At 40.3% G+C, this 15,782-nt stretch overlaps 2 protein-coding genes across 7 annotated transcripts in view; both read right to left on the bottom strand.

Moving 5' to 3' along the window:
- Positions 1-61: 61 nt before the first annotated feature.
- Positions 62-9,653, bottom strand: gcat (glycine C-acetyltransferase). The gene is made up of 9 exons (XM_079646843.1): positions 9,381-9,653; positions 7,506-7,636; positions 7,307-7,408; positions 5,970-6,116; positions 5,141-5,295; positions 3,921-4,003; positions 3,205-3,376; positions 1,977-2,098; positions 62-851 (listed from the first exon to the last, which is right to left on the bottom strand). Exons 1-9 carry the CDS (start codon positions 9,598-9,600, stop codon positions 700-702), a joined length of 1,284 nt encoding a protein of 427 aa, XP_079502969.1. The 5' UTR covers positions 9,601-9,653; the 3' UTR covers positions 62-699.
- Positions 9,654-10,423: 770 nt separating this feature from the next.
- The window catches only part of tom1 (target of myb1 membrane trafficking protein), a 19,507-nt gene continuing 14,148 nt past the window's right edge, over positions 10,424-15,782 (bottom strand). For 3 of the 6 annotated variants that reach the window (XM_079645379.1, XM_079645380.1, XM_079645384.1), the window contains 4 exons: positions 15,725-15,782; positions 13,946-14,007; positions 13,176-13,228; positions 10,424-11,085 (listed from right to left, as the gene is read on the bottom strand). The exon at positions 15,725-15,782 is cut by the window's right edge and continues 5 nt beyond it. In XM_079645379.1, the coding sequence (XP_079501505.1) occupies positions 10,991-11,085; positions 13,176-13,228; positions 13,946-14,007; positions 15,725-15,782 (268 nt within the window). In that variant the 3' untranslated portion in view covers positions 10,424-10,990. Of the gene's footprint in view, positions 11,086-13,175; positions 13,229-13,944; positions 14,008-15,724 lie in introns of all 6 variants that reach the window. The other 3 variants (XM_079645381.1, XM_079645383.1, XM_079645382.1) reach the window with 3 other exon arrangements.

The following is a 15,782-nucleotide window of genomic DNA, read 5'->3' as shown; positions in this document are numbered from 1 at the left end:
CTGCACATGCTTCATTCTGCACAGTGAAGCTTAAATGAAGTATTGACATCAAAGACACATGTTTGAGCAAAGGCAGACTTTAATTTCATTTTCTTTATCAAGAATGTGGAAATCTGCAGTTGCATCTCCTAAGACACAAAAGGCAAAGCAGCTCTCATGTGTTGAAACAGAACAAGACCTTTGGATAACGTCACATTTCAAAAGAGCTGAGAATTAAACAAGAAAACTTCTGAAAGTCTTTCTCTAACTAGAAATCACATGCACAGAGTAACAGTCCTTTAGCTGGTTTCGAAAGATGAGTTCATGTTAATAAGGCAACGTTATACGAATACTTGCATTCCCAATTGTGACTTTATCGTCTTAACCTGTAGAACGGATGAATAAATAGCCTAAATAAATCCATATTTTTTCAAAACATTAAAGGATTCAGTAGAAATACTTCTCCTTTATCTCCTTTTTTGGTAGGAAATATCAAATGTACAGCCCTTTATTTTAAATACAAACTCATACACACAGCAAAATGTTCTTTATCCAGCCAAGCAAACACATGAATAACAATATCCTCCGTTGACCTACAGCTGTAACCATTCCTCCCATCACCATCATTCATAGGTCGGGGGTAACAGGCAGCTCAATCTGAGAGCAAAAGCTTCGTCCAGTGACTCGTTGTGGTTGCTGGATTATATTTTTCCGTGTTGTTCAGGAGACGACTCCGTGCTTCCTGCCCGTCTGGATGAAGGCGTCCACACACTGGTCGATGTCTTGGTCTGTGTGCGCGGCGGAGATCTGAACACGGATTCTTGCTTTGCCCTTTGGCACGACTGGGAAGGAGAATCCGATCACGTAAATCCCTGTGGAGCAGAGAAGGAGTGTTTAGAAAGCTGGGACATTTGACCTTTTACCATTTCTCTTTATTCTTTGATTTGTGTTGCGCCCATGTGTTTGTTGTGGTTGTTGATTGTGAGGATGTCGCAATGGGGGCACAGGGTATTTAAAGGGCACCTATCCACTTTTTCATGTAGCTTCTACATCGACATGTGTCCCCTCTGTGTAAAGAGACTGAAAGTTTCAGGAACAAAGATTCTCTCTCTTTTTGTCCTGATCCATTTCTATAAAAACCTGTCTGAAAATGAGCTGATCAGATTTTGGCCACTTTATGATGTCATAACGATTTTTTGTCTTGTGTAACCATTAGCCAATCAGCAACCAAGGTAACCAAATCTCTCTCAGAGGGGCGTGGGGAGGGGCTCCTTATTTTCATCTAAAGTAACAGACAGAGAATCAGCACTTTGGAAACAGGGCTGAAACAGAGGGGATTATGGGTAATGCTGCAATGATGTGTTTGGTGTTTCAGCCAATCAGAGACAGGCTCTGTAGATATCTGAGACCTGTGATAAATTGATGAAAAACAGTATAATCGGGGACCTTTAAGTGACCTCACCGGCACAGGCACGGCGGGTAATTGAAGCAGAGTTTTTCGTGCGAGTTGCAAACACACGCTGTTTTTGGTGCAAATAAATTGTATTAATAGCAAACATGTCGTGGTCGTAATTGGGGAGCGCACACCTCTAACTGAAAATCACAGTATCAATCCATGGTGATGTTGAGTGGCAATAGTCACCACAATTTGTTTTTTATTGCTTGGCACCTTTACTAAAACTTCAATGTGATTCTTTGAATTTCGACCCACTATACTCTCCATTTCCTCTTTGTTCTCAATATCTGACTTCATTTGAAATATTTCCACTTTATACTTGCTATTTTAAACTTTATCTACAGTTGTTTACTTTTATCTGGACATTAACAATTTATCCTTAACATTTCAACTTTCGTCAAAGTAACATCCTTTGATTTAAATGTCTCTCATGTCAGTCAGCAATCTATATCAGAACACAATGTGGGGTAAAGCTGAATGAAGGTCTTAGGTGTATTCTCTTTCAAAATCGAATAGCTTCAGTGGTTCCCTGCCTCCTCACCGAGCTTCAGCATGTCTTCGGACATCAGAGACGCCAGCCGAGCGTCGCCCAGCATCACGGGACAGATGGGGTGATCCGAGCCGGAGATGGTGAAGCCCGCCTCCGTCATCTTGTTCCTGAACCTGAAATACATATTACAGAGAAGACGTTTTAATGTTTCTCTTGTCTTTATTTCTTTGTATAAACTGTGGATTCAGCTTAAAGAAATGGAATAAATCAGTAGTGTGATTATGTTTGTATGGGCTGCTGAAATTTACATAAAAACCCAGGAGTAACAACTATGAAACACACCGTTGATTTAATAAGATTAAACCAAATCATTTAATCTGATTAGGATTTTTTTTTACAACAGACATTTGAAGCTTCTTTAAAGAAACAGAAGCTTTAAATGTTAGACTTTTGGTTCAGCCCTAGTTTGTCAAGACTGTGTCCAGGATGAATCACAAAGTCCTTCAAGATGAGGCGTAAGTCTATTCAGTATGCATGCATTGTCTATGTAGTTCATAGTCACATAATATCGGCCTGAAGGCAGCGTGTGGGTGTTACTCAACAAGGTGAAAAAAATATATAGGAGATGTATTTATTCCCTTATATACCTAGAAACAACCCTGCTGCCTTTTTATGTTTCTTCAATGCCATGTACATTAATATATCTGAAATATCCAGAAGGCTAATCTGATTACACTGCAGAGACATTTACGTTTAGTGTCTCTTTTTGTTTTTGTTCTGTTATAACGTCGTGTGCGGAACGCTTTGGCAATACTTGTTTAAAATGTAGTCATAACAATAAAGCCCCTTTGTATTATTGCAGCGGTTCCCAATCTGAAGGCATTGCAAGTGGGCCGCCAAATAATTTGCAAGACATTATGATTTGTGTGGAAACGTTTTCATTATTAAGATTTTTTTTAAAATTTGAACCTCCTTTCCTTTCTCTTTCTCGGTCCTCCTTAGCAACGGTCATTACAGTCCTTGATAGCGGTCTGTTCTACTGGATTTACAATGCGTCACATGTTCTGAATCGACCAATCAGAACTTTATTTAGCCTCCGTATTGTTTATGGTTGAATGTGGGCCACAAACATTTTTTAGATTCTTAAGTGGGCCCTGAGTTGAAAAAGGTTGGGAACCGCTGTATTATTACTATGGTAGAGTATGGTACTGTACTACGCCGAGTAATAATGTGGATGTAGCGAGCTTCATAACCCCCGCCCCCCCTGACTGAAGCGCACCTCATGGTTTTTGCCGTCATGCTCTGAGAGATCTCATTGGACGCCAGCAGCAGCTCCACCGCGCGGAGGGCGCAGCCGACCACCGGCGGGGGCAGAGAGTTGGAGAACAGGTACGGCCGAGAGCGCTGCCTCAAGAGGTCGATGAGCGGCTTGGGACCCACCGTGTAGCCCCCTGAGAGAAAGAGAGAGAGAGAGAGAGAGAGAGAGAGAGAGAGAATATATCAGTTATATTTATATATATATACACTGAACAAAAATATAAATGCAACACTTTTGTTTTTGCTCCCATTTTTCATGAGATGAACTCAAAGATCTAAAACATTTTCTATATACACAAAATAACCATTTCTCTCAAATATTGTTCACAAATCTAAAAAAACGTTTGCGTTTATATTTTTGTTCAGTGTATATAAGTATCAGACTTCTAGATTTGAAATCGTCTCATCTATCTTTGCACCACATTTTTTGTGTTATCAACATTATTATTTTTATTAGTGAATTTATTGAACATGTTAGAAACAAAACAAACAATAATAATTATAACAAAGTGAAGCAAAAGAAAAAAAGAAAGAAAGGAAAAGAAAAAGAAACAATTTCCGTCATGTTCAAAAGGGGCAAGAAGAAGCTTAAACACTGTTCAGGTCCGACCCCCTCTGTTGTTCATGAAAGTAAAAGATTCGATCATCGTCATAGTGACGGATCACACAGAAACGTACCGGCTGCTCCTCCCAGAGCTTTCCCCAGGGTGGAGTTTACGATGTGAACTCTGTCCATCACTCCAAGCAGCTCGTCCGTTCCTCTGCAGCACAGGAGGGACATCGTTAGTTCATCCACTCATAGAGACAGGAAGATACTGCAGAGCTTCATGTTTATTATACACTGTCTATCTGCACATCTGCTATTCCACATAATCTACATACTATATATTATTACAGTGTGTATTCTACTGTGCAGTATTTCATTTGATCCTATTATCTCATAGCATATACGTCTGTTTTTTCTGCAACTTACCATTATATCTATTGCACCAATGAATGTCTTGTTTTATGTCCTAAGTATATTGCACTGTTGGAGGAGCCTGAGATTTAACGTTTGCATTGCCAACCCTACGCAAACAGACTATAACACTCCTTATTGTTAAATACCAACTATGTGCAATATATATATATATATATGCCGTTAATAACTGTGTCATATATACCTGGCTGCTAAATCTTCAGAATTGTTACAGGATTGTAAATTGTGTAATTTGTTATCCTTAATACTTTTTAATGCATGCTTCTTAGTTAACATTAATCTGTCTTTGGCTCTTTTCTGCTGTAACAATGTACATTTCCCCTCTGTGGGACGAATACAGGTATTCTGATTCACTGGAGACAAAGTGACAAATAAAAGGGACAAGAATGAAGAATAAAGCCATGAATCCTTTGAATATCAACAAAACACTAATTTTCTAAGAACAATTGTAATCAGAATCAGGTTTATCACCAGGTAGGCTGACACGTAAGAGGATTTGGAATTGATGTCGTGGTGCGTACATAAAAGTAAAAGTAAAATTAAAAACACAGATAGATAGAGAACTATTTTAAGAACACTATAATAACATTAAAAAATAATAAAAATAATAGCAAATATAGTATAGATCAACTGAAGCTGCGTGAAGTGGCCACACACTCGATATTTTCATGACATTTTATGAATGAATATTATTGTACTTATAATGATGATATACTGCGAATACTTGTATGGAGTCAAACTAAGATATCTCGTAGATACAGTGTTGTAGGAACTGCGTTTAATTAACAGCCAAAAAATATTTATTTTACTACTTTTAACCTTCTGCAAAAACTACCTTTTCTTAAAAATGGCCCACATTTTAATTATTACATAGAAATAGAATGGAATAGAATGTGTGCAGTGATTGGATGAGACCCACCTGCCGCGGGCCCCCAGGAACCCGGTAGCGTGGCACTCGTCGATGAACACGAGGGCTCCGTACTGATCAGCCAGATCACAGATTCCTGAGAGAGGAGCCACGTCTCCGTCCATCGAGAAGACGCCGTCCGTCACAACCAGGCGAAGACGAGACGACTGGAGAGGATACGATGACACTTTAATGATCAGATCAAGTCTGAAATTTGACACAGCAGCTCCATGTGTAACATCAACATGGACAAATACTGATGGGGAAATCCTGAATGTCCTCTTCCAACATGAGAGTAACATGATAACAAAGGTATCAACTGTAGCTGTGATCATGACAGGATGTGTGATTACCTAGAAGAGCATCAGGACTGTTTGAGGCATATGATAGCTATGTGATTAACATGATGATTCAGCCTCTATGGAGAGAGACATATGACAAGCATGATCATTTCTGACGTGGAGCTAATCTGAAGTAAACATTGAATACTGCTTTCTATTCCTCCATCTTGTGACTGTGGAACTCCCTCTCTTGGATATCAGCATGTGAAGGACACTGTTCAGGAACTAGTTGATGCTCTGTATGTGATGACTACTTCCATTCTGGAGCGGATCACAGATACATGGATCCAGAGATTGAAGCTGAAGCCGGTGACCAGGGATCTGACCCCCTCAGTAATGTGGCTTTAACGCAGCGTGACTTTAAATGGAAATATGAGATTGACCTGTGTGACCTCCATCACATACTGTGTTTCCCAACATTCATCATGATCCTTGACATGTCTAATCGATATGAGTTGTTGCGCAGTAATGGTTTCGGTAGAAGCTAATCCCTCACACACCTGAGCCTCTTTGAGCTTGGTCTCCAGGTCTCTCAGGTCCATGTGTTTGTAGCGCAGCCTCTTTGCTCGGCACAGTCGGATCCCATCGATGATCGAGGCGTGATTCAACTCATCGGACAGAACCGCGTCATCCGGGCCCAACAGAACCTGAGTGTCAGAGTGATAGGTGGTTAACACAAGCTGAAGAGATTTCAGATACAAATGTTCAAATACGTCAGTAAATACCCCACTGGTGAATTTAAAAACAGAGGTTGCTAACAAGTGTCTAAATGAGACGACTAAACATCATCACGCCCAACATTAGCCACCTTTAGCTTAGCGGTGGTGACGTGAAGTCATGTGACCGTGCTGTAGTTCCTTTATAGCCCAACATTAGCCACCTTTAGCTTAGTGGTGGTGACGTGAAGTCATGTGACCGTGCTGTAGTTCCTTTATAGCCCAACATTAGCCACCTTTAGCTTAGCGGTGGTGACGTGAAGTCATGTGACCGTACTCTAGTTCCTTTATAGCCCAACATTAGCCTCCTTTAGCTTAGCGGTGGTGACGTGAAGTCATGTGACCGTGCTGTAGTTCCTTTATAGCCCAACATTAGCCGCCTTTAGCTTAGCGGTGGTGACGTGAAGTCATGTGACCGTGCTGTAGTTCCTTTATAGCCCAACATTAGCCACCTTTAGCTTAGCGGTGGTGACGTGAAGTCATGTGACCGTGCTGTAGTTCCTTTATAGCCCAACATTAGCCGCCTTTAGCTTAGCGGTGGTGACGTGAAGTCATGTGACCGTGCTGTAGTTCCTTTATAGCCCAACATTAGCCTCCTTTAGCTTAGCGGTGGTGACGTGAAGTCATGTGACCGTGCTGTAGTTCCTTTATAGCCCAACATTAGCCGCCTTTAGCTTAGCGGTGATGACGTGAAGTCATGTGACCGTGCTGTAGTTCCTTTATAGCCCAACATTAGCCTCCTTTAGCTTAGCGGTGATGACGTGAAGTCATGTGACCGTGCTGTAGTTCCGTTAGCCCAACATTAGCCTCCTTTAGCTTAGCGGTGGTGACGTGAAGTCATGTGACCGTGCTGTAGTTCCTTTATAGCCCAACATTAGCCACCTTTAGCTTAGCGGTGGTGACGTGAAGTCATGTGACCGTGCTGTAGTTCCTTTATAGCCTAACGTTAGCTTTTTACTTCAGAAATCATTAAGTGGTGTCAATATGTGGAGATTAACCTGCTGAACTAAACGTGTAAGAACCATAAACGTTTGTTTGACACAGGGAGATGCTGCCTTCAGGGTTCAAGATATCCTTGCACTACTCTTTGGGAGAAACCCTCTCAAGTACAGACTAAATACCTCAAAGAGTCCAGCGTTAGCATCAAAGCAGCTAGCATACAGGATGCAGTCCTCCCTCTCGTGGAACTCAGCTAGCTTCTGCTCCAGATTCTTGTGTAGATCCTATAAAAAAGAGCAAAGTTAATACCCTTCATTAGATTTAGCTGCAATACAGCTTTGTATGCTGTTATCCATGTATTATTATTAGCAGCCATCATACCTGTGTGCCGCAGATGAACCTGACAGAGCTCAGTCCAGCTCCGTGAGTATTCAGAGCATCGATCCCAGCCTGAACGACCTCTGGGTGACTGGACAGCCCCAGGTAGTTGTTGGCACAGAAATTCAATATGGCTGGAAGAGAAAGAGGTGAACATTAAGGGAGAAAAGGACATGACAATTTAAATCTGTACAACAATTACCACTATAAGCAACTTAAACCCTGCGTTATAAGTGATGTTGTTTTTCTTGGGCGCTAACAGAGCTAAAAAAGCTAACACGTCAGAACAAAGGGTGAAAGAATAACAATGCATCCATCCAGAGGGATTTTACTGAGTCAGTTTCACACATGAGGGGCCGTGACCTCGAGTCAAAGGGCCATTCATGAATCAGCAGAGTCAAATTTTGGCAAAGGTACAAACTAAAGTGTGAACAAAGGCGATACAAAACACAAAACAGAGCTTAGTAGTGGACGTAGCTTTCCAATTCATATTATGTTTCATTTTGTGATAAAAGTCAAGTTCAAATTGATTATTGTTCATGTTTTAAGCGATTTAAAAACAATTCTGGCTTGTGTGTCCTCTGGTAACCTTACATGCCTTCAGTTACTGTAACTAGTTTGAGTCAACATGAGTCAGATTCAACACCACGAAAACATAGAGGAAGAAACGCTGCATTAGAAAGTTAGTTTCACACAAGGGGCCACAACCTTCAGTTACTAAGTCAACATAAGTCAAGTTCAACACCTAGATAACAAAGTGGGAGGAACAGAAACACTGGAAAACAACGAGTAGTAAACGGCAAGTAATTTGAGTTGTTTTTCTATATCCATGAATTCAGACGGCTCTTTCTCTGCACTAGTTTGGCATCTTTCTTCTAGTAGTCAGACTTTTTCAGCAACTAGTGGTATTTTTGTCAGACTAGTTAACAAGTTATGGCAAAATTAGCTCAACTATACTATACTCAACCATACTAGTTAACTAGAAAAACAAACAAACATCACTAGTTACCTTGGGTGTATTTAGACTTCAATAGTAAATGAAGCATTGAAGCATTTCATGTATCTAGTGAGCATTTAGGGACTCAAGCCTCACTAGATAACTTACTAGTCGAAGACAAAATAATTACTAGTTAGCTAGTAGTGGTGTCTTTGGAGTTTAATAGTTGACTTTGAATAATTGTAATCACTTTTTTAAACAAGTTAAGGCCAACTAGTTAACTATTGAGGCTCAAAATGTATATCATTTGGACTAGTGAAATTCAAAAATCCTCACTACACTAGGTGCATTAAATGCTAATCAGTAGGTGGGAATAAGTGGGAACTAGCTCTCCAGTTAAAAACACAAAATACCAACCAATCAGGACTCAGGAATCTCTCTCTATCCCACATGCTTGATTTACCGTTATGCACACTAGTAAACAACCCTTAGGATGCTTACCTGGTAACTAGTTCAAAATAGACTTCCAACTTCAATTTCCATTAGTTACACTAGTTGGCCTCATATTGAACTTACTTTCTCTCACATACATTTGTGCTATCCTTGATACAGAGTCTAGTCTATACAGAGACTAGTTGCTAACTAGTCAATGCAAAAATGCTGACTAGTTAGGGTCTGTTTTGAAGAATTAGTTAACTAGTGGGGCTCTCTTTGTTATTCTAGTTACCTACCTAGTATGATCCAAAATACTTATTTACTTGAACGATTTAGGGGGTATTTTGACCCTTTGTTTTGTTAACCAGAGACGTGCAACCGATTTTTGTCACTATCTGCACTAACATGTCTATGACAGTAACATGTCAGATATGCCAAATGGTGCGTTCAAGGACAATCAGATTGCCTTGCAACAAAGTAACGAAGAACATGAAGAGCCCACTCACTGCTGCGGCTGCCCTCCACGTTGATCTGCGGTCCCTGCTTTGAAGTGATAATTCTCTCCGCTTTCCACGTCCCTGCCGATCGGATCCCCTCCAGCTCGCTCTCCAGCACGGCTCTGGCTTCAGAAACAGCGGCGTAGCTCCGGTGGAGAACCGGGGCGGCGGGCCGTAGGGCGACCCGGGCCGGAAGCACCAAACCCCGGGCAACTTTACCGAGAGACATAACGGAGGACCGGTGTGTGCCAGGTGTCAGAAGAGAAACGTGCAGGAAGGCAGCAGAACATAAAGATAGAAAGAGGGGGCGGGGCTACGTCACGTAACTGAGGGAGGCGTAGGTGCGGCGGACCAATCAGAGAACAGGACACTTGCGAGGTGGCATGTTTTGACCAATCAGATTTCAGATAGTGTTTACTAGCGTTATACAGTCATGGTTCTGACCCACGATACTGAGATGTGTTGCCTAATATTGATTCAATGTTTGGCTGTTTATTTGTATTCCTTTACACAACTTTACCTCTAAGTAATTGTACAACATGTACAGAATTAGAACTAAAAACCCATTTGTTATTTCGGTGTCGTACAAACACTCCCACTGACACTGACCCTGTTACCCTCTGTTACCCTTAACCATTCATTTATAGTTTATAAATTCTACAGCATTGTTATATATATTGATATATATACATACACATACGAGGAATGTATTTGCTTTGTTGGATGGTGGTGCATTCAGAAACACAGTAAGAGAAATACAACTTTTTTTAAAGTTTGAAAACTGTCATACTAATTAAAATATAAAAATGTATGTTTAAAAGAAATATAAATATACAGGAAATATTCATCATATATTTTTATATTGATTTAATATGGTAAATGAACTGTACGCTTTATCAGGTATTTTACCCCTATCTATGTGTATAGACTTCTTGAACTATTTTTGTATTTTTAAACATAAACATATTTGGCCCCATACCTGCAAAGCTATAAATAGGATTATACAGTTAATGCACATTAATTCATTGATGTTAGAATAAAAATAGCCAGTCTTCCAGTTAATATTTCAGTTTAATATATGACAGCAGTGCCATGAATTCCTGTTGAACTTCAAGTAAGACATATTCACAGGGGAATGCTGGATGTAAAAAAAAAACATCATTCTCTAACATCCTCCATCAAACTCTTTCCTTATGTAATATCACATCTGCTCTGACATACAAGCTAACAGTGTGCTACTTGGACAGGGGCGTTTTCTGCAAACAATCACCATGACATATACATATATATATATTTAACAGCAATATAATACATCATCTATGTTGCAAAAGTCTGTGACAATATTATCTCTTTTGTTTTTTAAACAGCAGGAATGTAACCATATAAAATGTGCAAATGTTTGCATCCCACACATGGACAAACCTTCATTACGACGCCAAGTAAAACCTCCGCCCTTCAGCAAATAACGTTACCTTTTATTGGTTTAAAAAAAAATGTTTGCTCCACCGTACAGAGCAGTATTATACACAGCTGAGCGTCCTTCAGATACGGGTTGTAATGCCCATTCCTCTCCCAGCAGCTGGAGCTTCATGAGTGTTATTAGTTTCTCTGAAGTGTAGTTAAGACTCGGAGGTGTTGTTATCCTGAGAGGAAGCTCGCACCGACGGCAGACGCTCAGCCGCTTCTGCTCGTCCCGCCAGAAACTTATCGAATTCTGCAGAGAGAGAGAAGTAGGGAGAGATCAGAAATCAGAAATGCTTTTGCAATATTTTTGCTTTTTTTTCAATGTTTCATAGATCCTTTGTACCTCTCATTGAATTGTGAAGCACCTTGAGATGTTTTTAAAGTGTGCTATACAAATGACATGTATGTATGTGTATATTCTTCCTGGAGCGGGGATTTATAAACTGTTAGAGTAAAGGGACAGTGTAGATACAAAGGTAAAATAAACGAGTGGGTGGGAAGTTCATAATGCTTTCTGTTCCATATTGTAGTCATATTTATTTTACATTTTCCTCATTTCACCTTTGTTCCTTGGGTGATTTTTGCTCGTAAAGTGACTTGAAATACCTAAAAAAGCGCTATTTAAATTAAATGTATTATTACTAGACAGACATATTAAATAAAGAGGCAAGCAAACGTTCATAAAAGCAAATCCAATATGTTAAGAAAATAAATAAGTGTTTTTTTGAGTGAAATGTTTTTTCTGTAAAGTGAGTTTGAGTACCTAGAAAAGCGCTATATAAATGAGATGTATTATTATTATTATTATTATTATTATAAGACTAATGAAGCTCAGCGCAAGTTCTTTCAGGAAGACTGGTTCCCACGCTTGCATTCAAAATTCTCTCTCACTCACTCGCCCTTCCTTCAATAAGCAAGGGCGCGTCATAGCCCAGCTAAACCAATCAGTCCCGTCTCATTCCCCACAAGCCAATCACAGCACACCTGGCAAACGTTTAAATCTGCTCTTTTTCTCCCTCGCCAGCATCATTCAGAGAATTGATGCAACCCACCTTCACCTCCTCCTTCACCTCCTCCTTCCCCTCCAGTCATCAGATCCAGGGCCAGGCTAGCCCAGAAGAGCCCTCATCATCAAGGACCTGAATTCCCCTTCAGCACTTTAGCACCACCAGTGTCTAGACCCCGGGGGGGGGGTTCTCTTTTCCTAGTGGGCTTCTCCCCCCCTAAATCCATCACAGACAATGGGGTCTAATCTCCAAAATGTATATTACCCCTCAGGCAATAAATATGCTATTAAACTCACGGAATAAGTCTCCTGATTGAAACATATTCAATTAAGAGGCAAGCACAAGATATTGATTATTAAATTATTGATATTTATCGGAACGGCATCGCACCTTCTTTTTTAAACTGACGGTTCAAGATTACTAGTAGTCCTATATTTCATTGCACAACAGTTGTTGGGAGGCTGTCACAGGCTCTTTAAAGAAAATCAAATAAGTAAGAACCCATGGGAAATGAAAAAAAAATCATTAAATGAGTCTATATATAAAAAACTAGAGAAGTAGCAGCTGGTAATGACTTATTATAGATTATAGACTGGGATAACATTTCAGGAGAAATCACGTATACTGAATTTAAAAATAGGATAAGAAAATAGTCAAGTTTAAACCTAAATAATGCGTACTGATGTCAACATAAATATATGAGGAGAATAATGTAATTTGAATGGGTCACTGCAAACGTTTGGTAATTAGTGATTTAGCAGTAAGCTGATATTTTAATAAGACAAAATAATAATATGAATACATTTTATGAATCAAGTACTTTTACAGGAGCTCAAAGATGCTTTACATAGTTATACAAAAACCTTAGGATCAAACTAATCCTAAACTGATTAGTAACCAAGTCAGTTCTGTCATCTTCAGGTATGCAGGAGTCCTGAAGTCAGATGTGATACATTTTAAGACCTCATCTCCACTTGGAGTCTTAACCGGTTACCTTGGCGACACACTTTACCTCACATTGACTATATACAGTATTGATTGTCCTTCCTCCTTATCTTCTTTTAATACTTTTTAAGACCCCGCGGACCCCCTGATCTTAGATAAAAATGTTTAATATAGCAGCAGTCTTTATAAGGTAGATGTTAAAATGTTTCTGGAGAGGTAGTATGAAGCACCCATAGGTGGCACCACATGTCCATGTAAGTCCCTAGTGCCACCTATGGGTCCAATGTGTCTTCTATTAAAGCTTCTATTGAGCTTTTCTAATGATAAATGTCTAAAAATGCGTCTCTCGTCAAATAAAACCCATAAAGTGAAGTGTGAAGAGCCTCACCTTCACTGGTCACTCCGTCTGAATCCTCGTAGTCATCGTACTGTGTCACAAACAGAAAACACATATGTTGCTTTTAATACACACACAACTTGTGAAGTAACAGTCAGATAATTGAGATGATCAGAACACATGAGGCAGTACGGAGGCATTTCAGTCCATTTGGATTAAGTGTTGAATTACCTGCATGGGGAGGTGATTGTTATGGGATGCAATGAGGTCATACTTGACTATAATCATCTATTTGTGATTCAAAACAAACATTATTGGACCTATAATATCCCCTAGATGTTTCAATACTAACACCCAGGGTTAGAATCCATTTGGAGTAATATATAGATAAATAAATAATAAATAAGAGTATATTTGTGTACTGATGCAACACCATGTGCATGCATGTGTTCCTATGGTTACAATACGTGCTGAATAGAAACACACGCATGAAATAAATTAACACCTACGCGTTTGTTCAGCAGGATAATCTCCACATATTTACATCGCTGTTATAATTGTTGAAGGGTAAAGGCAATCTCCAGAAGGAAAGAGCTAACGTGGCTAATTCACTTCTCCTTTTTGTGAGATAGCATTGTCCTTGCCTTCCCTCTACTGCTCTTTATCTTGTTATGTCTGTCTGAGGAAATATATTATACAATCTATGTGAAAGAAAAGTAGGTGTTGAAATGAACAGGAATGCTCTGTATGGGAATCAAGAATTTAACAGTAAAATGTGGAGTAAAACCAACGAACACAGTTGTAGATTTTGTAGATTTACCTCATCCTCCAAATCTAGCCATTTCTCAATATCATCCATCACGGTGTTCTGGTTGATGGGTATCTAAGAAAGAGAGCAGAGCGTTAGGGAGGTCAGAGCAGAAACATATGAACGACTGCTTTAACTTAATGAAAAATACTACAAAACAAACAAAAATCAAACTTAACAACAAAGGAATAACCACATGTTGGGAAGCAAAGCACAGGTATGAAGTAGCCCATCAGGCAACCCGGACACTGTCATGCTGAGTGTTGGGCGTCGGCTCTGAGAACATGCAGACCATTGGGTTTTATCTCAATAGAGCGGTGCAGGGATGACGTGTTTTTGAAATCCGACCCAGATCTTAGCATCACAAGGGCTTTTGTTTTGTTTTTGGTACAATGCAGAAAATAATCTCTACTACAACTAGAACACGGTCACATGACTTCACGTCACCACCGCTAAGCTAAAGGAGGCTAATGTTGGGCTATAAAGGAACTACAGCACGGTCACATGACTTCACGTCACCACCGCTAAGCTAAAGGAGGCTAATGTTGGGCTATAAAGGAACTACAGCACGGTCACATGACTTCACGTCACCACCGCTAAGCTAAAGGAGTCTAATGTTGGGCTATAAAGGAACTACAGCACGGTCACATGACTTCACGTCTCCACCGCTAAGCTAAAGGTGGCTAATGTTGGGCTACAAAGGAACTACAGCACGGTCACATGACTTCACGTCACCACCGCTAAGCTAAAGGTGGCTAATGTTGGGCTATAGGAACTACAGCACGGTCACATGACTTCACGTCACCACCGCTAAGCTAAAGGAGGCTAATGTTGGGCTATAAAGGAACTACAGCACGGTCACATGACTTCACGTCACCACCGCTAAGCTAAAGGTGGCTAATGTTGGGCTACAAAGGAACTACAGCACGGTCACATGACTTCACGTCACCACCGCTAAGCTAAAGGTGGCTAATGTTGGGCTATAGGAACTACAGCACGGTCACATGACTTCACGTCTCCACCGCTAAGCTAAAGGAGGCTAATGTTGGGCTATAAAGGAACTACAGCACGGTCACATGACTTCACGTCACCACCGCTAAGCTAAAGGTGGCTAATGTTGGGCTATAAAGGAACTACAGCACGGTCACATGACTTCACGTCACCACCGCTAAGCTAAAGGTGGCTAATGTTGGGCTATAAAGGAACTACAGCACGGTCACATGACTTCACGTCACCACCGCTAAGCTAAAGGAGGCTAATGTTGGGCTATAAAGGAACTACAGCACGGTCACATGACTTCACGTCACCACCGCTAAGCTAAAGGTGGCTAATGTTGGGCTATAAAGGAACTACAGCACGGTCACATGACTCCACGTCACAACCGCTAAGCTAAATGCTGCTAATGTTCGGCTAAATAATGAAGTTAGAAGATGTCTTAAAAACTGAGGTTACTTAGAATTGACTAATACATGTCTTCATGATGAACATAAGCCACCCTTAGCTTAGCTAGTTTTCATGAAAAAAAAAGCTAACGATAGGCTATAAATTACATTCAACAAAACCAATGACTTCGAGACAAGTAGGCCCTGATGCTATAATGCTAACTCATTCTCCGGTTTTTGGACTCATTCCTGCACCACTCTATACCAGAACCACCAAACCTAAAATAAAATGAGCCAAATAAAGCAATCCAGACCACAGCAAAAATAAATTAAAACCTCACGACCAAACCGAGACACAGAAGAAGGTGTGGAAAGGTGAATCAATGACACGTTTTTAGACACAGACGCACCATTCCCCTTTTAATCATCCAATCTAACTTTGGAGAGGAGCTGCTGGAGGCCGGGCTG

Source organism: Notothenia rossii (assembly GCF_949606895.1).
Source record: "Notothenia rossii genome assembly, chromosome: 8".
Classification (NCBI taxonomy): Eukaryota; Metazoa; Chordata; class Actinopteri; order Perciformes; family Nototheniidae; genus Notothenia; species Notothenia rossii.
This window is presented reverse-complemented; position numbering and strand designations above follow the sequence as displayed.

Bases quoted from the DNA above. Each gene is read 5' to 3' on its own strand.
- gcat (XM_079646843.1), bottom strand. From the start codon at position 9,600: ATGTCTCTCGGTAAAGTTGCCCGGGGTTTGGTGCTTCCGGCCCGGGTC. The intron at 5,296-5,969 runs GTGTGTGAGGGA...TATCCTCTCCAG, and splicing joins CCAAGCTCAAAGAGGCTCAG to TCGTCTCGTCTTCGCCTGGT. The intron at 852-1,976 runs GTGAGGAGGCAG...TCTGCTCCACAG, and splicing joins CGAAGACATGCTGAAGCTCG to GGATTTACGTGATCGGATTC.